Raw genomic sequence first — 25,307 nt, 5'->3', positions numbered from 1 at the left:
CTGAGGTGGGAGGATTGCCTGAGCCCAGGAGGTTGAGGTTACAGTGAACCATAATTGTGCCACTGCACTCCAGCCTGGGTGACAGACTGAGACCCTGTCTGAAAAAAAAAAAAAAAAAAGTGCTAAGGCCAACCTCAGGGAAGCTTGACTGACTGGGGTTGCACAGCTCTGCCTTTGCTTCAAGATTGCAGGTAATTTGGACTCATTCCCCAGTCCTAGCATGGGAGATAAAGTCAGAATGGCAGACTGTGCGTTACCATTTCTCTGAATGGTCTGAAGTATCATAGTCGGTTGATCATAAAGCCAGAAGGAGGTCCAGCTATGGTGGAAAAATCTAAGGGTCAGGTGGGTAATGAAGAACTGGCTTAAGTGGTGTCTATGACTGTGTTTGACAGGAGAACAATCATACAGAAAAACCACTCACAGCCTTAAATGCAAATTAGGTGTTGGAAAACCTTAATAAAGACTGCTAGGCAGAAATGCTCGGTGTAATAATGAGCAAGCTTGCCAGTGTGTAACCAGAGCTCTGGGTGTGTTCGTTGTGACAATGGACGACAGCTTAATGGTTAACAGTATGTGTGGGCTCTGGAGCCAGGCTATCTGGGTTCAAATCCCAGTTCTGCCTTTATTTCTGTGTGACCTTGGGTAAGTTATTTCAGTTCTCTATGCTCCATTTTCCTCATTTGATAGGGGCTATAATAGTATTTCCTATAGGATGATTGAAAAAGAAGGTTGTTGAATCATATAAAACATTTGGAAAGATACCTGGCTCATGTTAGCTCTTATTCTTGTCATCATCGTGTTGCCTGAGCAGGGCTGGATGGCTGGGTGGCCGACGCTCTGTGCTTACTGTGCCTGTCGCATGGTGGCTTGGCTGAGGATGAGCTACTCCAGCTTTTGGACATGTTGGGCTACAGGAATCATTGCAAAGTGGCCACCTTGCACTGGGCTGCCTTCCGCAACGCCACCAAACAGTGGGTCCAGGAGAAACCCAATGGCCTTCTGTATTTCTGGCACCAGTCCCTGCGAAGTGCAGTGGAGCACAAGCTTCTTGGTAAGTAAGGCTTGGGTCTGTGGAAATACCTGCTGGTTAAGGGGTTAAGGGAAAGCAGGAGCTACATACAAGGGAAGCCTTGTAGTTGGGATTTTTCCCATAGAAACAAATCCATAGACATGTATGAAAATGGTTATATGTTAGGGTTTGTACTTGATTATGAGTAACTGAGACCTGACTTCAATGGCTGGGGTTTGTTCTCTCCTATAGTAGACTGCTGGGAACAGGCAGTCCTGAGCTGCTCTGTTGGCTCCACAGAGTCACCTAGGGCCCAGCTCCTTCTGTGTCACTGATTCACTACACTGCCTGCATTCTCAAGGCCACCTCATTGGATGGCTGCTGGAGCTCCAGCCATCAGGAAGGAGGAAGGGAGGAAGAAGGCCTTGCTGCTTTCTTTTAAGGAGCTTTTCTGGAAATTTCATACCAACATTTCCACTTAAGTGTCTTTGACTCAGAACTTCATTAGCTGGCTACAGCTAGATATGAGGGAAGCTGGGGGTGGAGGTTTTAACTTGGTGCATTGCTACCCCAAACCAAGGTGGTGTTCTAACACTAACAAAGAAGAGGTTAGATTCTGTCTCTGTGCCAATTCTTTTCTTTCTTTCTTTCTTTTTCTTTTTTTTGAGTCTCATTCTTGTTGCGCAAGCTGGAGTGCAATGTTGTGATCTTGGCTCATTGCAACCTCCGCCTCCTGGGTTCAAACGGTTCTCCTGCCTCAGCCTCCCTAGTAGCTGGGATTACAGGCACCCACCACAATGCCTGGCTAACTTTTGTATTGTTTTAGTAGAGACGGGGTTTCGCCATGTTGGCCAGCCTGGTCTCGAACTCCTGACCTCAGGTGATCTGCCTGCTGTAGCCTCTCAACTCTTCTCTAATTCTGAAATCGAATTCGTATCCCCTACTGAAAAGGGCTGCAGGGCTGCACCCAGGAAACTTTGGCAGTCACAGACACCTGACTTAGGAGCAGAGCACTGTTTGTCAGTTACTTGCATAGAGCGCTTCAGCTCTAAGGACTTGAAAAGTCTTTAAATCACAGTCACCGGGAAGATTCCAAGCTCATGCAAATTTCTTTTTAACTTTACTATGTTCTTTTTTACTTTCCTTTTTAACAAGCTAAATCCTTTATACTGTTTCCCTCCTACATTGTAATCATTCCCACTATCTCAAGTTATGTGATGTGGAGGAGAGAGCAGGCCTAGGAATGAGGATGCTCTTAGATTTATGGGCACTCTTCTGTTCACTTGCTGTGTGATGGTTTGCAGTGTGCTCAATTTCTCCGTTTGCCTGAGAGCAGTAATACCCTTGGTGGTGCAGGGACTAAAGTGTCATGGTGTGGTTGTTAAAATTCTGGGTGTGAATTGCACCCCATTTGCTGCAGTGTGTACCTACACATAAAGCACTGCTGACAGTATTCACTACTGTCAGAAAAAAAAAATTGTCATGCTGCAGAATCAGGCTGTGAATAGCATCAGGAATTGTAATAGCAATAATTCACCTCCATGTGGCCTGGGCAGGAGAAATAAGCCCATCCTCCAATGATGGAAAATATCCAAAAGCCAGAACTGTAGTACTTGCATCCACTATGTTGGGTTTGTTGTTATTGTTGTTGTTGTAAAGGGCTCTCTTGACTCTTGTCCAAATGTCATATCAATCATTTTGAGGTAAGCTGGTCTCTTTTAGTCACATGTATCTGCATCCATTTTGCCTGTGAAATTAACTGCCTGTCTAGCATTATACTCAATTTGTAACCTAAATTACTCCTACCATAAATTGGCTAACCTAGAGAGACCCTTTGACCTCTAGGCTGTGATGGAGCAGCCTCTTTTCTGTTACTAAAACTGAGGATCGTTTGGTCTTACACACTTTGTATGTGTGTGCATACACAGATGCATGCATATTAGTGTGGCTGCAAAGGAATAGGGCAAAGGAGAGCTGCAAAGCTGAGAAATGCTCCTCTATTGCCTATAGGCCATTATGTCTTGTTAATACTGATCATGATAGCCACATTTGGTTTTCATTACAGAATTTATTTGTAAGGATCAAGCAGTGGTTATTGGTCAAACCAATCCACATTGCCAGCTTTGAAGTGTTCAGATGCAATTTTTTTTTTTTTTGAGACAGAGTTTCACTCTTGTTTCCCAGGCTGGAGTGCAATGGCGCCATCTCAGCTCACCGCAACCACTGCCTCCTGGGTTCAAGTGATTGTCCTGCCTCAGCCTCCTGAGTAGCTGGGATTACAGGCACGTGCCACCATTCTCGGCTAATTTTGTATTTTTCAATAGAGATGGGGTTTCTCCATGTTGGTCAGGTTGGTCTTGATCTCCTGACCTCAGGTAATCCATCCTCCTTGGCCTCCCAAAGTGTTAGGATTACAGGCATGAGCCAACTTGCCCGGTGGCAAATTTTTAAGTAAATGCGATAAAAAATCAACTGGTGATCTTGAATTATGTGGGCCTAAAGATCTCAGGCACCCTCAAGCAAGTCTGAATTCCCTGAGACCTGTTCTAGTTTCATTGAATAGATGTTTACTGAATGAATGTGCAGGTATCCCTGGCTGCTGTTTTTTTGGATCTGCTCTTTCTAGCAGCTTTCATCTCTATTGTTTTGAGACTCAGTACTAAACCTCAGCCTCAAGTATCTGCCTGGAATCAGGAGCTGGAGGGCTGAGCACAGAAGAGAAGGTGTGAGCCACCTGTACACAGCACCGTGGTCTCTGGAACATGAGCAGCCTCATTACTCCCTGTCCCTGTCCTCATCTCATGCTCAGGTCTGCATGCTGTTTGGCAAACAGAACCCACCTTCCCTCCTTCTGGAAATCACCATGGCATCTTACTAGAAATGATTTCTTGTGGAGAGCAATGGCTTTGGAGTTGGACAGAACTGGCGTGACCTGACGCGAGGTGCTTACTTACCTCCCTAAGACTCAGTTTTTCACCTGCAATATAGGGATAACAGTATTTGCCTTGAGGGTATTAAAATGCTAATTCATGTAAGGTACAGGATCTGGCACTACAATAAGCACTAGTGGTAGCCATTTGAGCCAAATGCCAATATTTCTAGCCCCCCTCCCCCTCCCACCATGGAAAACACTTCCTGGCCCCCCTCGTTGGGTGGGGCCTTGTGACTAAGTGGCCACTGGCAGCATTCAAGATGGCGACTGCTCTGTCAGTTCCACCGGGAGGAGACCTGGATTGGAGTTCCCAGTCTCCAACCTGTGATGGACGTAATAAACCTTTGCTCTTTTAAGCTACTGAGATTGGGGGTTGTCTATCAGTACAGCATAATCTAGCCCACCAATCTAGCACCACGTAAACAGTGGCCATTTAGTCTATCATTGAGTGCTGCACTGTGTACGGAAAGATGATGCTGGGCTCAAACCATTCCTCACATCATATGTGTAGTTGGAGGAGCAGTGGCATTAAACCAGAAGGTTGGATTGCTACTTCTGCAGTTACTGGTCGTGTGCTGACCAGGGGTAAGTCACCTGTCTCTCTGATTTTGCCATATGGGAATGCGTATCTATATCCTCCTCATGAGGTTATTTTAAATTAAATGCTGCGTTTTCTATGAAAATGTTTTCCATACTTTACGTATTGTGTTTAACTCTCCAGATCTTGAACCCAGGTACTATTTATGCCAGTTCTTTTTCTCCCTCATTCCCACCCCACTTTCCCGATTTATAACCACACACATAGTTTTGCCACACACAGTGGAGGACAGGAGTTTTTTTTTTTCTTACAGGGGCCTGTTAGGCACTGCGCTTGCTGTCTGGGCACCTCTGCACACTTTAGACCAGATAGCACGGGGTCTCTCCGTATGGGTGGGTGACCTGGAAATCATGTAATGGAAACGAAGAATGGTTGTTTAAACAGTGAGTTCCCCTTTGGTTAGAGTTCTTACGAAGAGCTGGGCTTGGTGTGCCACCTAGCTGTGTGTTCCATTATCTTGCAAGAAAAAGTGAAAAGCAGAAAATTTAAAAATATTTCTATTTTCAAGGTTAGAGATCACCAGGATTTAGTTAAACAAACGCTTTTGTTTTTGAGAAGCTTATGTCTGGGCAGTATGATCTACTGGAACCATTTCTCTTTGGAAATGAAGATATAGTAGTCCTGGCTCCAATATCAAATTTGCCATTTGTTTGCCAGCTACCCCTTGGCTCATATGAGATCCAGGCAATGGCTTAACTTCTCCAAAATGCACACTCTCAAATGTTCAAAAGTGCTTATTTAAGCAGTAACCATAGTGTATATTTAAAGTAGAAAAGTAGGTTGAAAATGTTTCCTTGGGGGAGGGGAAAGACTTAACATGGAAAATAAACATGCCCACAAACTTCTCTAATTCTAGGTCAGCAAGCGTAACTAGAACAAATTCTTTGGTAAATTCAGACTGATGTATAAGATACAATTTTTTTCCAGCTACCTTGACTTTTATTTCTCTAATTACAGCCACAGAGTTGTCATATTTTTGCTGTAGTATTTTCATGTACTAAAAAGTCAGAGGCGTTAAACTGTAATTGATGTTTAAATAGGTGTAATCGCTCCCGTCAGAGAAAGCAGTCCATGTTCATTTCAGAGCCCAATGAATCGCAAGAAAACATATTTTCACCAAGTGTTGATCAGATACTTCCAGCGGCAAACCTCTTTCTGGAGAGTGTATCAAGAATTGCCATGGCATATGAAAATGAGTGGATGCTTGCAGGGGTTGTGCGGCTTTCTCTCAAGCCCTAGGTAAGTCTTGCCATTTTTATCATTGTGTTTGGGCAGATTTAGCTTTCTCTTTTACAGGTTCTATGTTTAGATACTGATGGTTCCCTTGAACAAGTTGTATCATTCATTTATCCATTCAACCACCCATTCATTCATTCAGATGGAACTATCCTCTGGCAGCAACCTCTGTGGTTGCTGGGTCTCCAGGGTTACTCCCCTTGGTCTGTCAGGCTCTGCAGAGTGTTCGTTTCTCTCTTCACTCTATATGGAGTCCTCTCAAAGTTAAGTGGCATTCCAGAGAGAGGAGGGCAAGGATGAGAGCTGGAAGAGGGTAAAAGATTGGGCAAGCTTTGCTAAACCCTGCTATCTGCTTCCCTTCCATTCCCTTCTTTTCCCTACACTACTTTCCCTTCCTTCTGCCTGCCTCCCTCCCTCCCACTCACCTCCCTTCCCTTCCTTGTCTCTTTCTTCTTTTCCTGTTACTCATTAATTCAGCAAACATCTATTTATGACCGATCCTGTCTCCCACAACCTGCTAGGCCCTGAGGGTGCAGAAGTGAATAGATATAGCTCTAAGCCTGTAGGTGCTTTCCATCTAGTGGGGGAAGATGTGGAGCCAGAGAATTACTATACACGGTGGTAATGCCTCACTAGAGCAATGACGCAATGAACTGTTGCAGGCACAGAAGAGGGAGGGCCTGGTGCTCTGCCTGGTAGACCCAGGGAGCCTTCTCAGAGGAGGGGGTTTCCTGGGTGGATCAGGAGAATTGACTGCTGAAGAGTGAAAGGCTCATATTTATCTGACCTCCAAAAGATATGTTAGGTAAGACGTTTATGAACAGGCTACTGAAATATGGTAAGTAGAAGAGCTTCCTTTAAGGCCTGAAATACTAAAATTATATCTATTAATATATTATGTCACAAGTATCACAGACTTTATATCAAAAATCCAAAGCCCGGGCTTCTGGACAAGGCTGCACCTCATTCACTTCTGGAATGTATTATTGGAGGCTGGCTATGACGTCTCTGAGGCCTACTTACTCTCAGTGGCCAAGATTAAAGCAGATCAGTGCCATACAATGAGGAAGAGCTGTATACTCTCAGGTATGTGAGTCGCAATCTTTCAGTAGTCCATTTTGGTGGGATATAGAGTGGCCAAAGTTATGATTCTCCTGTTTCCTCACGTAATTCTGATCAATCCAACAGACCTCCCTGATTACTCCTTTCTACAATGGAAGCCAACAAGTTTTGAAGACAAGAAATCAGGAAAAAGTGTTAATTTTGAAATGGCTTCTCTTTTTCTGCTTGCAGTGACTTTTTTTTTTTCTTTTTCTTTTTTTCTCTTTTTTTCTTTTGAGATGGAGTCTCACTCTGACGTCAGGCTGGAGTGCAATGGCGAGATCTCGGCTCACTGCAACCTCTGCCTCCCAGGTACAAGTGATTCTCCTGCCTCAGCCTCCCGAGTAGCTGGGACTACAGGCACATGCCACCACGCCCGCCTAATTTTTGTATTTTTAGTAGAGATGGGATTTCACCATGTTGGCCAGGATGGTCTCGATCTCTTGACCTCATGATCCACCTGCCTCAGCCTCCCAAAGTGCTGGGATTACAGGCGTGAGCCACTGCACTAGGCCACAGTGACTTTTTTAGGGGTTTGTCTTTAACATTCTTTCTGTCTCTCCACTTTTTCGTAGCTTCAACCACAGCCTTGGCACCTTCTGTCTTTCCAGCTTGAACCTCTTTTTGGAGTACCAGGTACATCCCCTCTTTTATGAGAGCTAGTAAGAGTGTTATTGCTTGATTAACAGCTTTCCTGAGTGAGCAGTTAACACTTCAAATTAAATAGGTGAAAACCTACATTATTTCAGGATTTTCTCTCCCAAATTGTTTTTTCCACGATCCCTCTGCCTGCTGATGGTAGCAGCAACTTTTTCCATCACTCAGTATTGAAAACAATACTTCAAGGTGTCCTCAATCAAAATGAGGACAGCTATTCTTTGACCTTCCGCTTTACTGGCTTGGGTTTGGATAGCACTTTGGTTAACATTCTTCTTTGTTCTCCATAAGCAAGCCCCTTTGCCTGCCCTCTCTCCTCTCACTCTCTCTCTTTCATCCTGCATTTCCTGGCTTATTAAACAGAATAATAGCCTTCATTCATTCTTTCAACGAGTATTAAATCAGCACCTTCCCTGGACCATGAACTCATGGAGTCACTGACACAGCAATGAACAAGGAAATGAAATCCTTCTGGCTTTACAGTTCAGTGATCAGAACAGATTTTGAGCGTTTGTTATATATCTGGCTTTGAGTTAAGTACTTTATATATGTCATTTTGTTTAATTCTTATACAATTGCTATAATACTAGTAATATCTTGATTGAAATTAAGGAATCTGAGTCTCAGACAGGTAAGTTGCTTGAGGTCTCCCAGATAGTTAGGAATAGATTTGGGTTTTACCACATTTGTACCCCTTTTGATCCTTAAACATCTAGACTTTGCCTTGATCCTTGTTGTCGTGTATGATTTAATTTCGGAATTTGTCTGACCCAGCCATCATCCATGTGGAAGAACCCAGGCAATCCTCATGAGGATACACGCGTGTGGAATGCAGCCAGGATCTGTCTGGACATGGATCTATCTGGAAGTGTGCTTAGGGATGCGGGGCAGGGGAGTGGAAGGAAGGGGGCAGGAGGGGATGGTTCTGTTTGTCATAGAAAGCTGAACAGTAACCAGAGGAAGACTAAACCTCCAACAGGGGTAAAGGTCCTTCCAGATAACGCTACAATTGCTTATCATAGCATGGTTGTTATGGTGATGGAAGGGGCTAGGGCCTGAGAGTTGAAACTGGGAGGAAATCACCTAATATTTCAGTGTGTAAAGATTTCCTGGATGTAAATGAGCCAAGTTAGAATTAGGTGGGGAACATCGTATAGCTCTCCTGGTGATTCTGTAAACGTGATGTAACCTGTATCAATATCTAAGATCCTGCTGGTTCGTGTCTGTGTTACTCTGGACCCCCAGGGGCCTCTCAGCAGGGAGTCCTGACCTCCATAATTGCCTCTGACATATATCAGATTCAATCATGGCCAAGTCCTGTAGAATTTACTTCCGTGAAGCCTCTGGCATCCATTCGCTCATCTCTCCCAGGGCCTCCTTTTGTCTGTCTGAACCAGTTTCATAAAGCAAGGCTGTGATCCAGCCTCTCTACTTATTGTAGCTCTTCACTGTCTTACCTTACCTCCCACCCTGGCTGGGAGAGTCAGCCCATGACCATTTGGGGGAGTTCTCCCCAAAGTCCTTCCAGGACTGTATGGGCTTACTTTTCTCTCTTTGTGAGTTGTTGAAAGTAGAAGTCACAAGGTTAAGTACTTGTCACCAAAGCAATAGAGAAATTTGTTAGATTCATCAGAACAAGACTTAATTACAGCAGGAATCTCATATCATAGCCATAGGAGGTATTACAGTGGTCTGGTCAGCTGTCTGGACCTCCCTAGACATGTTTTCTTATCATGATTATGTAGCCAACACAGCCCTAAATCAATTCGCCCTCCTGGGGGGCTGCTGGAGGTAAGACCCTTAACTGGATTATTTTTTTTTCAAAGAATTCTGGGAGAAATCCTGTTTTATAGTGTGCCTGTCAGTTCTGCCTGGGAGCTGCCTGCCAGTTCAACCCTGCCCTCCTTTTATAATAAAGAGGTCTGGACAAATGCTGACGTTCCTCCAGATTAATTTGACACTACTAACTGAGGGCCTGCTTGTGCCATACGTGGTGTTAGATGCCAAGGATATAGCAATGATACGACAGACACGGATCTTGCTTAAGGCAGCTTATGGTCAGGTGTAAATGACAGACATTAAAAAGCAATTTGGCCTGAGAGGAGATGTTCAAAGTGGTGGTGGCACGGAACATAGAGCAGGGAGGTGTCTCCTTGTTTTGAATCTGACAAAGTGACAAGGGGAAAGAATTCCAGGGAGAGGGAACAGCATGGTTGAAGATCCAGAGTTGAGAGGGAGCATAGTGAGTCTGAAGAACTGAAGAGTTCAGCATGGCTACAAGAGAGGGTGGACAGTGAAGACGAGCCCTGAGGCTGCAGAGGCAGGCAGGAGCCCAAGTACCAAGGTCATGCTAAGGAGTCAGCCTTTATCCAAACAGCTGTGGGTGGCCATCAGGGATTTAAGTAGGATGGTAACCAGTTTGGTTTTAAAAGGTCACCTTGGGTGTTGTGTAAAGAATGAAACAAAAAGGGACAAGTGTGGTGTCACGAAGAGCTGCTAGTGGTAATAACCCAGATGGCTGGCAATGTTGGCTTAGAAGGTGGGGTGGAAGGTTTGAATATAGAATCCACAGGATGCAATCCTCAAGTAGGTGCAAAAAAATGGAGGAGTCAGAGATGACTCTGACGGTTCTGACTTGAATGACCGGGTAGATGACACGGCCATGGGCCAAACAGGACACACTCCCAAAGGAGGGGGTTGGGGGGACAGAACCCATGTGGAGTTTGGAGTCACTGTAGAAAGCCAGGAGGGGGTAATCACTGGGCTCAAAGGAAAAGAGCCAGGCCAGAGGCGCATACCTGTTTTGGGATGGAAGCCAGGAGAGGGAAGGAGATTGTCAAGGAAGGGGAGAAGAGAAGTGGGCCTGGGAGAAAACTCCAAGGGCTGAGCAGGGGAGAAGGAAACAGCAAGGGGAAGAAGGAGGGGTTACAGAGGCAGGAGGAAAACTGGGACTGAGAGTTTGAAATTCCTCCAAGGGAGGATGGATGGATGTCAACTAAATTAATTTAATTAAATATCTTCGGATTCCATTTTGAGTTACCATCTTCTCTATGCTGTGTTGAAGCCCTACTCTGATACTTGAGATCTTTAGTAAAAGTCTGTTACAAACAAATGGTTTGGAGAAAATAAAGGGGAATCCATTGTGTTCTACATTTGAAGACCGTGGATCAGAGAGGGGACAGCAAGCAGCCTCAGGAAGTGCAAACCCAGCTGGGACTTGGGGGCCCAGGTGCGGGCAGGAGTTTAGGGTCCAGAGCATCAGGTAGAGTCAGGCATCACCACTGAAGCCAGATACATGGGGAAGGGGATGTCGGACAAAAACGCCTTTCCCCCAAACCCACCAGTGGGAAGAAGAGGCTTGAGGAGGGGAGGGCCAGATCCCGCTATCAGGTGAAGAACTTTCCAGGCAGGCATGCTTCAAAGTAGAAAGGGAGCTCCAATTCCTGGGGTCTGTGGGAGCATCCTCCCAACCACAGTGCCTAGCCTCACTCCCCATGCAGGAAATGACTAAGGATTCCTTTTTAGGGTCTCATTCTTCATTATCCCCTGCTGCTTTGAGAGATAAATAGGCTACTTATAGTTTTGACTGCTGCCTGCTTCTGGAAATTTCTTTAAAATCCCAGAGTTTTCTGAGGGTGCCTCAGTCTCATTAGTTGGCTGGGGGACTGGAAGGGTGTCTGATGTCTCTCCCGCTCCTCGCTCCTTGTTGCTGCTGCTGGGGGTGCTGCTGGGGGTAAGACCCTTAACTGGACTATTTTTTTTTTCAAAGAATTCTGGGAGAAATCCTGTTTTATAGTGTGCCATCCTGGGAGCTGCCTGCCAGTTCAACCCTGCCCTCCTTTTATAATAAAGACGTCTGGGCAAATGCTGACGTTCCTCTCGCCTAGTTCTTCCCTCCGGACCGTGAAGTTTGGCTCCCTCTGGTGGTTTGAGAATAACAAACATAACAGATTGATGGGAAATGATGGGCAGTTTGGAGTCTTGAACTTGTATCTCCTTGGGTGTTTCTTGCCCAGTCTACTTGGCGCCTAGGTTTGTCCTTCCTTGTGGCACTCATCTAGGGAAGTTGCATCTCTGATTGATGACCGGTAGAGAGGGCTTTGAGCCTAGAAGACAGCTTCTAGGCTTGGGTTAGTTTTTGTAGATTTCCTGTGGCATGATACTCTTGTTTTTGGTGGGAGCCCTGGACCACATCAAGGTGAAGAAAATCCAATTCTAGCTGAAGTTGCATTTCTGGACTGTGTCAAAGACTAGGAGAGACAGACTGGGAGCAGATATGGCATGTGCAAGCAAGTGATGGAGGTGCTCAGAGACATGAGGCCTGTGTATCCAACTGCCTGTGTAAGTCTGCACTTGGATATGGTCTCCAAAACATCTGAGACCTAACATGTCTAAAACTGAACTCATGAACATCCTTCCAAAATCAGGTTCTTTCCCAGGAACTGTCTCTGTAATTCTTACCTTGGGGTCATCCTAGACACCTTCCTCTCCTTTACCTCCTCCCCAAATCTATTTCATCAATGAGCCCTGACATTTTTTACTTCCTGTTTTTCAAACTTACTCACTTCTCCAGCTCTGCCACCACTGTCCTTCTCTAAGCTATCACCAGGGCAGCCATATATCATTGTGGAGATTACTAATATACATTTAAGGTTTCTCTGTGTCTTTTCATGGTTTAGACTTCATTTATTTTTGTTGTTGAATAATATTCCATTGTATGGATTTACCATGGTTTGTTTATTCTTTCACTTGTTGAAGGATATTTTGGATAATTTCAGTTATTGGTGATTATGAATAAACCTGCTATAAACATTTACATGCAAGCTTTTGTGTGTGCACAAGTTTTCAAATCAATTGGGTAAATATCTGGGAGTACAATTGTTGGATCGTATGGTAAGAAAATACTTCTTTTGTAAGAAACTGTCAAATTGTCTTTCACAATGGCTGCAAAATTTTACATTTTCACCAGCAATGAATGAGAATTCCTGTTGTTCTGCATCCTCATCAGCATTTGGTTTTGTCAGGTTTTTGGATTTGGGCCATTCTAATAGGTGTATAGTGGTATCTCATTACTCGTTTAATATGCAATTGCCTAGTAACAAATGATGTTGACCATCTTTACGCATACTTACTTGCTACCGGCACATCTCCTTTGGTGAATTGTCTGTTCAAATCTGTTTACCATTTTAAAATAAACTTTATTTTAAGTTCAGAGGTACATGCGCAGGTTTGTTATATACGTAAAGTGCATGTCATGGGGGTTTGGTGTACAGATTATTTCATCCCCCAGATAATAAGCATAGTACTTTATAGGTAGTTTTTTGATCTTCACCCTCCTCCCACACTCCAGCCTCAAGTAGGCCCCAATATCTGTTGTTCGTTGCATGTGCATTCATTGTGTGCATATGTACTCAATGTTTAGCACCCACTTATAAGTGAGAACATGCAGTATTTGGTTTTCTGTTCCTGCATTAGTTTGCTTAGCATAATGAACTCCAGTTCCATCCATGTTCCTGCAAAATACATGATCTTGTTCTTTTTTTATGGCTGCATTGTATTCCAAAGTGTATATATACCATATTTTCTTTTTCTTTTTGAGACAGGGTCTTGCTCTGTCACCCAGGCTGGAGTGCAGTGGCATGATCTTGGCTCACTGGAACCTCCCCCTCCTGAGTTCAAGTGATTCTCATGCCTCAGCCTCCTGAGTAACTGGGACTATAGGTGTGGCACCACCACACTCAGCTAATTTTTGTATTTTTAGTAGAGATGGGGTTTCGCCATGTTGGCCAGGGTGGTCTCGAATTCCTGACCTCAAGTGACCCACCTGCCTTAGCCTCACAAAGTGCTGCGATTACAAGGATGAGTCACTGTGTCCAGACCCACATTTTCTTTATCTAGCCTACCACTGATGGGCGTTTAGGTTGATTTCATGTCTTTGCTATTATGAATAGTGCTGCAGTGAACATACGTGTGCATGTGTCTTTATGTAGAATGATTTATATTCCTTTGGGATATACTCAGTAATGGGATTGCTGGGCCAAATGGTAATTCTAAGTTCTTTGGGAAATTGCCAAACTGCTTTCCACGATGACTGAACTAATATGCACTCCTACCAGCAATGTATGAGCCTTTCCTTTTCTCTGCAACCTTGCCACCATCTGTTATTTTTTGACTTTTGTAGCCATTCTGACTGGTGTAAGATGATATCTCATTGTGGTTTTGATTTGCATTTCTCTAGTGATTAACGATGATGAGCATTTTTTCTTATGTTTGTTAGCTGCATGTATGTCTTCTTTTGAAAAGTGTCTGTGCAGGTCCTTTGCTCACTTTTTTTTCATTATTATACTTTATGTTCTAGGGTACATATGCAGAACGTGCAGGTTTGTTACATATGTATACATGTGCCATGTTGGTGTGCTGCACCCATTAACTTGTCATTTACATTAGGTGTATCTCCTAATGCTATCCCTCTCCCCTCCTCCCACCACACAGCAGGCCCTGGTGTGTGATGTTCCCCTTCCTGTGTCCAAGTGATCTCATTGTTCAGTTCCCACCTATGAGTGAGAACACGCAGTGTTTGGTTTTCTGTTCTTGTGATAGTTTGCTGAGAATGATGGTTTCCAGCTGCATCCATGTCCCTACGAAGGACATGAACTCATCCTTTTTTATGTTGGCATAGTATTCCATGGTATATATGTGCCACATTTTCTTAATCCAGTCTGTCATTGATGGACATCTGGGTTGGTTCCAAGTCTTTGCTATCGTGAATAGTGCCACAATAAACATACGTGTGCGTGTGTCTTTATAGCAGCATGATTTAGAATCCTTTGGGTATATACCCAGTAATGGGATGGCTGGGTCAAATGGTATTTCTAGTTTTAGATCCTTGAGGAATCTCCAGACTGTCTTCCACGATGGTTGAACTAGTTTACAGTCCCACCAACAGTGTAAAAGTGTTCCTGTTTCTCCACATCCTCTCCAGCACCTGTTGTTTCCTGACTTTTTAATGATCACCATTCTAACTGATGTGAGATGGTATCTCATTGTGGTTTTGATTTGCATTTCTCTGATGGCTAGTAATGATGAATATTTTTTCATGTGTCTGTTGGCTATATAAATGTCTTCTTTTGAGAAGTGTCTGTTCATTTCCTTTGCCCACTTTTTGATGGAGTTGTTTTTTTCTTGTATATTTGTTTGAGTTCTTTGTAGGTTCTGGATATTAGCCTTTTGTCAGATCAGTAGATTGCAAAAATTTTCTCCAATTCTGTAGGTTGTCTGTTCCCTCTGATGGTAGTTTCTTTTGCTGTGCAGAAGCTCTTTAGTTTAAGTAGATCACATTTGTCAATTTTGGCTTTTGTTGCCATTGTTTTTGGTGTTTTAGACATGAAGTCCTTGCCCATGCCTATGTCCTGAATGGTATTGCCTAGGTTTTCTTCTAGGGTTTTTAAGGTTTTAGGTCTAACATTTAAGTCTCTAATCCATCTTGAATTAATTTTTGTATAAGGAGTAAGGAAGGGATCCAGTTTCAGCTTTCTACTTATGGCTAGCCAGTTTTCCCAGCACCATTTATTGAATAGGAAATCCTTTCCCCATTTCTTGCTTTTGTCAGGTTTGTCAAAGATCAAATGGTTACAGATGTGTGGTATTATTTCTGAGGGCTCCATTCTGTTCCATTGGTCTATATCTCTGTTTTGGTACCAGTACCATACTGTTTTGGTTACTGTAGCCTTGTGGTGTAGTTTGAAGTCAGGTAGCATGATGCCTCCAGCTTTGTTCTTTTGACTTAGGATTGTCTTGGCAATGCAGGCTCTTTTTTGGTTCCATATGAACTTTAAAGTAGTTTTTTTCCCCCCCAATTCTGTGAAGAAAGCCATTGGTAGCTTAATGGGGATGGCATTGAATCTATAAATTACCTTGGGCAGCATGGCCATTTTCATGATATTGATTCTTCCTATCCATGAGCATGGAATGTTCTTCCATTTGTTTGTGTCCTCTTTTATTTCATTGAGTAGTGGTTTGTAGTTCTCCTTGAAGAGGTCTTTCACATCCCTTGAAAGTTGGATTCCTAGGTATTTTATTCTCTTTGAAGCAATTGTGAATGGGAGTTCATTCATGATTTGGCTCTCTGTTTGTCTGTTATTGGTGTATAAGAATGCTTGTGATTTTTGCACATTGATTTTGTATCCTGAGACTTTGCTGAAGTTGCTTATCAGCTTAAGGAGATTTGGGGCTGAGATGATGGGGATTTCTAAATATACAATCATGTCATCTGCAAACAGGGACAATTTGACTTCTTCTTTTCCTAATTGAATACCCTTTATTTCTTTCTCTTGCCTGATTGCGCTGGCCAGAACTTCCAACACTATGTTGAATAGGAGTGGTGAGAGAGGGCATCCCTGTCTTGTGCCAGTTTTTAAGGGGAACGCTTCCAGTTTTTCCCATTCCATATGATATTGCTTTCCCCATGTTTAATGGGGTTGTTTGTTTTTTTGCTTGTTAAGTTGTTTAAGTGCCATATAGATTCTAGATATTGGACCTTTGTCAGATGCACAGTTTGCAAATATTTTCTCTTATTCTGTATGTTGTCTCTTTATTCTGTTGATAGTTTCTTTTGCTGTGTAAGAGATCTTTAGTTCAATTAGTTCCCACTGTCAATTTTTGTTTTTGTTACAATCGCTTTTGGGGTCTTCACCGTGCAATCTTTGCCAGAGCCTATGTCCAGAATGGTATTTCCTAGGTTATCTTCTAGGGCTTTTATAGTTTTAGGTTTTACTTTTAAGTCTTTAATCTATCTTGAGTTGATTTTTGTGTATGGCATAAGGAAGGGGTCCAGTTTCAGTCTTCTGCATATGCCTAGCCAGTTATCCCAACGCCATTTATTGAATAGGGAATCCTTTTCCCATTGCATGTTTTTGTCAACTTTGTTGAAGATCAGATGGTGGTAGGTGTGTGGCTTTATTTCTGGGCTCTCTATTCTGTTCTGTTGGTTGATGTATCTATTTTTTACACGAATACCATGCTATCTTTATTAGTGTCGCTATGTAGTAAGTTTTGAAGTTGGATAGTAGTCACATTTTAATTTTGTTCTTTTTTAGTACCATGCTAGCTATTGTAGTGGATAGAATTGTGTCTTCCAGAAAAGATATTTTCAATTCCTAACCTCCTTATTTAACCTTATTTGGACTCTAACCTTATTTGGAAATAGGGTATTTTCATATCTAATCAAGTTAAGATTAAATCATACTGGGTCATGATGGTCCCTAATCCAATGACTAGAGTCTTTATAAGAGAGGGAATTTTGGACATAGGCACACAGAGGAGAGAACACCACATTAAGACAAGGGTGGAGATTGGAGTAATGCGTCTACAAGCCAAGGAACACCAAGGATTTCACAGAGTCACGAGAAGCTGGAGAAAGGCAAGGAAGGATTCTTCTCTGAAGCCTTCAGAGAGAGCATGGCCTTGCTAATACCTTGGTTTTGGACTTCTAGCCTTCAGGACTGTAAGAGAATAATCTGTTATTTTAAGCCACCCTGTTTGTGGTAATTTCCTGTAGCAGTCCTAGGGAGCTAACATAGCTATTAGGGGTCTTTTGCCTTTTCATGTAGACATTAGAATTAATTTGTCATATTTACATAATAGCTTGCTGGGATTTTGATTGGAAGTGCATTGAATCTACAGGTCAAGTGCAGAATTGTCATCTTAACAATATTGAGTGTTCCAGTGCATTACCGTGGAATACTTATTCATTTATTTAGATCTTCTTTGGCTTCTTTCATTAGAGTTTTGTGGTTTTCTGCATATAGATTCTAAATTTGTTAGATTTATACCCATTTTATTTTCTTTTGGTGCTATTACACATTGCATTGTATTTTTAATTTCTAATTCCAATGTTTATTGCTGGTGTATTGGAAGGCAATTGACCTGTGTGTTAACCTTGAATCTTGCAACCCTACTATACATTACTTGTTATTTCCAGAAGTTGTTGATTCTTTGGGATTTTCTGCATAAACAATTACAGCATTTGTGAACAAAGACAGTCTTATTTCTTCCTTCTCACTATGTATACCTTTTATTTCATTTTCTTGTCTTATTGTACTAGGTAGGACTCCTAGTATGATCTTAAATAGGAGTGGTGAGAAGGGATATCCCTTTCACTGGCATCTCTCTAGTGAGCCCATGCCACCATTGTTACCTCTTACCTGGCCTATTGTAATAGCCTACTTACTGGTCTTCCCACTTTAGTTTTTGTTCCTGTGAAGTGTATTGTCTGTACAATAGCCAGAATTAGGTCTTAAGAATATAGACCAAATCATGTCACTTCCCAGATTAAGGCCACTCCAATGGACTGCTGCTGTATTTACGATACAATTTAACTTCTCAGCCTAAACTACAATACCTTATATAATCTGGCCCCTGCATACCTGGGTAATATCATCTTTTAAGATTCTTCGTCTTGACCTGTAGGTGCCAGCCACATGGGCCTTCTTTTTGTCCTTCAAGTACATTTCCCTTTGGGCCTTGGCACCCACTCTTCCTTCTGCCAAAAATGCTCTTTTTATTATTGATATTTGCAGCACCATTTTTTTCTGGTTATTCAGATCTGAGCTGAAGCATGACTTTCTCCCAATGGCTTCCTCAATATAATGTTACATTTAGCCATTCTTGATCATGCTAATGTATCTTAATTTTTTTTGTGTAACTTTTACTGCTACCTGACATTGTCTTCTTTACTTAAAAAAAAAAAAAAAAAATCTCTGCTCCTCCTTCCCTGCCTGTAGGCCTTCCAGCCACTGGCAAGCAGGTCCTTGAGAGTAGGACCCTTCCTCTTGGGTTTATTGCCGTGTCTCCTGTGTCTGGAGCAGCACTGGGCATGGGGTGGGTGCTGACTGGCATCTTTCTATATCTCTATCCTTCTCTTGAATCAACTGTCCTTATTGTCTCTACTCTTCAATCTCCTCGTCTCAATTTTCTAGATTCCACACTTTTTCCTGCCCTAGAGCCTTTGGACATGCTGTTCTCTCTGCCCAGAATTTCCCACATTCTCCCTCACCATTTTGCTTCAGAACCTTCTGTTCTTTCTTTAATGCACAGTTGAATTGTCACTTTTCTGGAGAAACCTTCCCCAGTTTATTTTACCATCTCATTCATGATTATTTTCGTAGTTTTAATTTTGTATCTACTTGTATGATTATGAGATGGTCTGTCTTCCTTACTATTTTGACAACCCAAAAGGCAGGGCCTGGGTCTGCCTGGACTCCTCCTTTATCTACTCCCCCCAGGACTCTGCCTGGTCCATGGCAAGTGCCCATGGTGCTCAGGAAATGATTGCTGGAGAAACAAATTCATTAAAGAAGAAATACCAGATTCTGTTGGTTCTAAGATGCATACTTTCTCAAACTAAATATTTCTGAAGTAAGGATGCATCTTGCAATTGAGGCATGTTAGAGTCGATGAAAAACAGTATAAATTGTTAATAAATACGGTAAAATATTCTGTTTCACTAGTAATCAAATAAATGCAAATTGAAACAATAGTAGGGGCTGAGCACAGTGGCTCACATCTGTAATCCTAGCACTTTGAGAGGCCCAGGCAGGTGGATTCCCTGAGCTCAGGAGTTCGAGACTGGTCCAGGCAACATGGTGAAACCTTGTCTGTACTAAAATACAAGCAATTAGCTGGGCGTGGTGGTATGCACCTATAGTCCCAGCTACTCAGAAGTCTGAGGCAGGAGAATTGCTTGAATCTGGGAGGCGGAGGTTGCAGTGAGCTGAGATGGTGCCACTGCACTCCAGCCTGGGCAACAGAGCAAGACTCCATCTCCAAAAAAAAAAAAAAAAAACACAGAAAAAAAGAAAAAAACAAAAACAAAAAAAAAAAAAAAAAAAAAAAAAAAAAAAAAGCCAACAACAAAAAACTAACAACAGTAGGATGCTATTTTTTCAGATATGAAATTGGCAATTTTTTTTGCAAGGATTTTTATAAACAATAATAATATTGGCAAAGATGTGAGAAAATAGGTACTTTTACATGATACAGGTAAGAATGTATATTGGGGCAAGGAGTAATTTGGCAATATATATCAAAGCCTTAAAAATATGAATCTACTGTGATTTTCAATTTCTAAAAATTGTTCTAAGGAAATAACCAGGGGTGTTGACAAAGATTTCTGTGAATAATTCTCAATTAGGTAGCATCTTATAATAGTGAAAAATTGGCCGGGCGCGGTGGCTCATGCCTGTAATCCCAGCACTTTGGGAGGCCAAGGCGGGCAGATCACTAGGTCAGGAGATCGAGACCATCCTGGCTAACATGGTGAAACCCTGTCTCTACTAAAAATATAAAAATAATTAGCCAGCTACTAGGGAGGCTGAGGCAGGAGAATGGCATGAACCTGGGAGGCGGAGCTTGCAGTGAACCAGGATCGTGCCACTGCACTCCAGCCTGGGCGACAGAGCGAGACTCCATCTTAAAAAAAAAAAAAAGTGAAAAATTGACTAATGATAATCAGTAAATGAAATAAAATCTGCTCTTAAATATGTATGCTCTCAAAGAATATTTAAGGATATGGAAAATTGTTCACATTATATTTTTGATAGATTTTAAGTTCCATGAGAGCAGAAATGATTGATTGTATTATATTTGATATATATATATACCCAATATCTAGCACATCCACATTAGGTGTAGGATGATCCCAATTTTAATTTTAAAAAGGTGTATATGTGTGTGTTTGTGTTATATGGTACACCCAAAAGATTAGAAGTCATATATAGCAGCAATATCTTAACAGAGATTATCTTTGATGCAATTATGGGTTTTTAAATTTCTTAGTTGTAGTTTTCTATATTTTCTAAGTGTTCTATAATACACATATATTAGTTTTATAATGAGAAAAATTCTGTTTGTCTTCTCAGACTCTACATTGGTGCTAAGTTAGTGAATGTGAGCATGTGGTAGGGTAGGAGGAAGGGTTTATGAATAAGGGGTTCTTAAAGCACAGGAGATTGTTGAATTGAATATTAAATGCAGTGACGGACATCATCCATTTCAACCTGAGCCCTTGTCAGGAATCTGGAAGCAAAGTCCTCTTGGATGTGCAGAAGCCTCACCCTGGGCAGGAGCCCATCACTGCACTGTTTGTCCAGACATCCTTGTTTGCCTGCTCCAAGCAGCTCCTCCTGACTCTGAGGCTCCCTGTCTCTTGCTTCTTCCTCTGAGTTCTCATTCCCACCCCAGGCCCCATTGCTTGAACTGCCACTTTGCACAAACATCTTGGACTCTGGCCCTCAGCATTCTCTCTCCCTTGTCTGTGTTTTAGTTTTTGCTTTTTGACTTGAAGCACCAGCTTCCCTACAAAGCTGAGGGTTGTGGAATGTGATCCATGGAAAGACAGGCAGAAAGAAAGCAGGAGAATATTCAAGGCTGAGGTGACTTCAATGTGAGCAAAGGAATGGATGAAGAACAAAGAATATATGTCAAACATATTAAATGCCATAATTTTAACAAATGTAGACATTTAGATACTGGAACATATGGAAAAGGAAATTCTAAAAATGAAGATTTGCAGCACCATGTATTTAATTGGGTCTTTAAGTTAAAAACTTCTGTTTTCACTTGTGTATAAGGTATAATTACACACACACACACACACACACACACACACACACAGTATGTCTCCTTATTTTGTTCTTTTAGGATTTTCTTTCTGTTAAAGCCAGCATTTCAAGATAGTTGCAACAGAGGGCAGAATGGTGTAAGAAATTTAAATACCTTTTTCTTCTTATCTGAAAATCACCCCAAAATACGCATTAGAGCAATGTATGGATTGAGCTATAAATACTCTTTTTTGACTAGTTTTCAGCATTTACATGCAAAGATTATTAGTTATTTTTCATGTCATAGTATAAACTGTTTGATATTGTATGTAATCTTAATAGAAGCAAAGTGCTGAACCCTTGAGAGAGAACCTGAGCTATGGCTAATGCATTTAACTTCTATATCAAGATTAAGATTAAGCGATGGGTACTCTTTGTTCTTTCCGAAATATGCTGTGGGATTATTTACTTTTCTTTCCATTCTAGTGCTGCAATGCAGGCTTATCAAACTTACTGTCCGTGACAAATGTCGATTAATGTTCTTTATTGGGAGTTTTTTGAAGTTTATGGGCAAGACCAATGAAGCAGAAGAGTTGTTGTTGAGTGTTGAGGACATGTTAGTACAGGTAAGCTGAGAGTAAATTTTAAATCCTTCAAACTTTATTCCTTTTGTGTTAGATGTTTTCAGGTATTATTTACCTTAGTTTATGTAAAGGTAATTTAATGCACTAGAGGAATCCATTTTGTTCACCAATAAGGAAGCTATGATTTTAACCCATGCCCCAACCATACATTAATGACAACAAACAATAAGTAGATAGGAATCATTGTAGAATGAATGAGTACTGATAGGTGACACTTTGGGAAAAAAAAGAAATGTTCATAAAGCAAAATGGAAATACAGTGGTAGATTTAAATAAATTAATAAAAGACTAGCCAAAGACTTGGTAATAAATTTCATAAAGATGTTGGGAGACCAGGCATGGTGGTTTACGCCTGTAATCCCAGCATTTTTGGGGGCCAAGGCAGGTGGATCATGAGGTCAACAGATCGAGACCATCCTGGCCAACATGGTGAAACCCTATCTCTACTAAAAATACAAAAATTAACTGGTCATAGTGGCACGCACCTGTAGTCCCAGTTACTTGGGAGGCTGAAGCAAGGAGAATCCCTTGAACCTCGGAGGTGGAGGTTACAGTGAGCCGAGATCACTCCACTGCACTCCAGCCTGGCAACAGAGCAAGACTCCATCAAAAAAAAAAGGATATTGGGTAAAGTTGATTCATGTCTCTATATTGATTTGCTTTTTCTGAAATATGAAGTTTTGGCTTTGTTGACTACAATGAAAGCATCACTCATAACATAACATAACTCATAACAACTATATGCTTATGATAACATTTAACTACTATTTTATTTAATGTAAATTTATTTTTTGGGAGGACAGGGTCTTGCTCTGTTGTCCAGGCTGGAGTGCAGTGGTGTGATCATGACTCACTGCAGCCTTAACCTTCCCGGCTTAAACAATCACCCCACCTCAGTCTCCCAGGTAGCTGGAACCACAAGGGTGCCCTACCACGCCTGGCTAATTTTTCAATTTTTTTGTAGAGACAGGATTTTGCTATGTTGCTTAGGCTGGGCTCAAACTTCTGAACTCAACTGATCCTCCCATCTTGGCCTTCCAAAGTGCTAGGATTACAGGTGTGAGTCACCATGCCTGTTTTTTTTTTTTTTTTTTTTTTTTAAGTATTAACTTTCACTGATTTCAGTAGAATTTGTGGGTTTAGGGTAGTCTAACTCAAGACAAAGCTGTTTTTATTTTAAAACAAATACCTTTAAACTTTCATAAAACACTGCCCTCGTCGCCATCAACATACGTCTTTCTAGAAAGAGTTCTAGCAAAGGGACTTAAAAGACTCAGCAGTGAAAGTCCTTTTATGGCAGAGACCGTGTTTGTTTACCAATTTTTGTTCCTCCATGGCATATTATAGCCTGTGGGTGCTTAATAACTGTGAGAGGTGAATCCATAAATCAGTTTGAACTGGCAGGTTCCTCCATGCCCTTAGAAGGTGGCATGCAATTGTGAATAGAGCGTGGGCTGTTTTCAGACTGACCCAGATTTAAATCCCGGTTTTGCCACTTTTCTGCTTGTGTGATCTTGGTAGGAATTTTAACCTGCGCTCTGGTGGGTTCTCATTTTTGAGGATTCTAATATCTATCTCATGGGGCTGTTAACATGTTCAAGTAAGAAGGTGCATGAAGCACTTCAGGTAACGTCTGGCACACAGTAAGATCTTAAGTATGGTAGCTAGTTTGTTATTACTGTCTTTGTGTAATGAAGCAAGTGAGGCCTAGATGAGAAATATAAGGGAGTTTGATTTAAGCTTTTAAGAGAACTTCCCACTTGAGAGTGCTCCTTCTGGAGGCATCAATCTTATGCTTCTATCTTCAAAATATTTTTGCAACAGTTCTTTGGGACTAGCCACCATGAAGACTATGAAAAGAATGTTTTTAGGCTCTGAAGGCACTTCCAAAAGAGGTTTTCTGACTATTTTGGGCAATAACAACTCTTTGAAATATGTGCCTGACATTCTTTTTTTTTTTTTTTTTTGGTTTCTTACTTTTTTTTTTTTTTTTTTCCAGCCTGGGCGACAGAGCGAGACTCCGTCGCCCAGGCTGGAGTGCAGTGGCGCGATCTCGGCTCACTGCAAGCTCCGCCTCCTGGGTTCACGCCATTCTCCTGCCTCAGCCTCCCGAGTAGCTGGGACTACAGGCGCCCACCACCTCGCCCGGCTAATTTTTTGTACTTTTTTAGTAGAGACGGGGTTTCACTGTGTTAGCCAGGATGGTGTCGACCTCCTGACCTCGTGATCCGCCCGTCTCGGCCTCCCAAAGTGCTGGGATTACAAGCGTGAGCCACCGCACCCGGCCTAACATGTTATTTTTAATACAAATCAAGTTTGGCATATTTCATTTTTATCATCACTTTGCTTTTGAAGTGGTAACTGACCCACCCTAATGCTGTGTAAATGGAGATCAAAATATTTATAGAGGCTTCATCATACCCAGCTCCAGGGATACAATAGCAAGAATCAAACATGATTTCTACCCTCAGGCAGCTTACAGTCAATTGGGAGAAATAACTATTAATAAGACATTAGTCCAATGATTATTCAAATCAATATATAATTACAAACTGTCTTAAGAGCTAGTAAAGAATATTAATGCTATGTAAATTCAGTCATATATCACTTAACAACAGAAATCTGTTCTGAGAAATGCATTGTTATGTACCTGACATTCTTTTTGGGTGGTCATCTCTTGTTATAGCAAACTAACATTCTTGAGGGGAAAGATCTTGTTATTTGTGACATATGCATTCTGTACTTTACTGCTTTTAAAATTTCTTCAGATAAGGTCATTTTAAAATTTAATCCAGCAGTTTTCAACTAGGGGACAATTTTGGTCCCCAGGGAACATTTGGCAAGGCTGGAGACACTTTTGGTTGTCATAGCTTGGGGGAGAGTTGCTACTGGCATCCAGTGGGTAGGCCAGAGGTGCTGCTGAACATCCCATAGAGCATGGTTCCTCACAGCACAGGGTCATCCTGCCCAAAATGCCAGTGGTGCCGGGTTGAGAAACCCTGATTTAGGTGATATGCTTATTAAAAAGTGATCTGTGGGGCTAGGTGCGGTGGCTCATGCCTGTAATCCCAGCACTTTGGGAGGCTGAGGTGGATGGATCGCTTGAGGTCAGAGTTCAAGACCAGCCTGGCCAGCACGGTGAAACCGCATCTCTACAAAAAGTACAAAAATTAGCTGAGCATGGTGGTGCTTTGGGTCATTGAATTCCCCTAAAAATAATTTACTACCCCCCTAAAATTATCTTTACTTCCCCATCTCCCTTCTCCTAAGAGGTAAGGTATATAAATGTCTATATTCTGTAATTCTCCCCGTGCGTGCTAACAAATGTGTATACCATTTCTCCTGTTAATCTGCCTTTTGTCAGTTGATTTTTTCAGCGAAACTTCAGAGGGCAAAGGGGAAGTTTTTCCTTATATCCTGAAGTAAATATACTAGACCAGTAAGGGGAATTTAAATTCAAGTCTCTGTGCACAAATGTGTCAAACATAAACTTAGCTGCTCTCTGGTCACATTTGAATTCAAGCAGTGT

General features: G+C 41.9%; 1 protein-coding gene across 1 annotated transcript in view; it reads left to right on the top strand.

Moving 5' to 3' along the window:
- The window catches only part of LOC111524389 (putative tetratricopeptide repeat protein 41), an 85,953-nt gene that overhangs the window by 36,899 nt on the left and 23,747 nt on the right, over positions 1-25,307 (top strand). Inside the window, exons 8-11 of the mRNA XM_023189602.3 lie at positions 815-1,054; positions 5,583-5,781; positions 6,686-6,864; positions 21,621-21,760. Of these exons, the coding sequence (XP_023045370.1) occupies positions 815-1,054; positions 5,583-5,781; positions 6,686-6,864; positions 21,621-21,760 (758 nt within the window). The remainder of the gene's footprint in view (positions 1-814; positions 1,055-5,582; positions 5,782-6,685; positions 6,865-21,620; positions 21,761-25,307) is intronic.

This window comes from Piliocolobus tephrosceles, chromosome 10, assembly GCF_002776525.5.
Source record: "Piliocolobus tephrosceles isolate RC106 chromosome 10, ASM277652v3, whole genome shotgun sequence".
NCBI lineage: Eukaryota > Metazoa > Chordata > Mammalia > Primates > Cercopithecidae > Piliocolobus > Piliocolobus tephrosceles.
The sequence above is the reverse complement of the archived record's forward strand: the minus strand, read 5'-3'. Positions and strand labels throughout refer to the sequence as shown.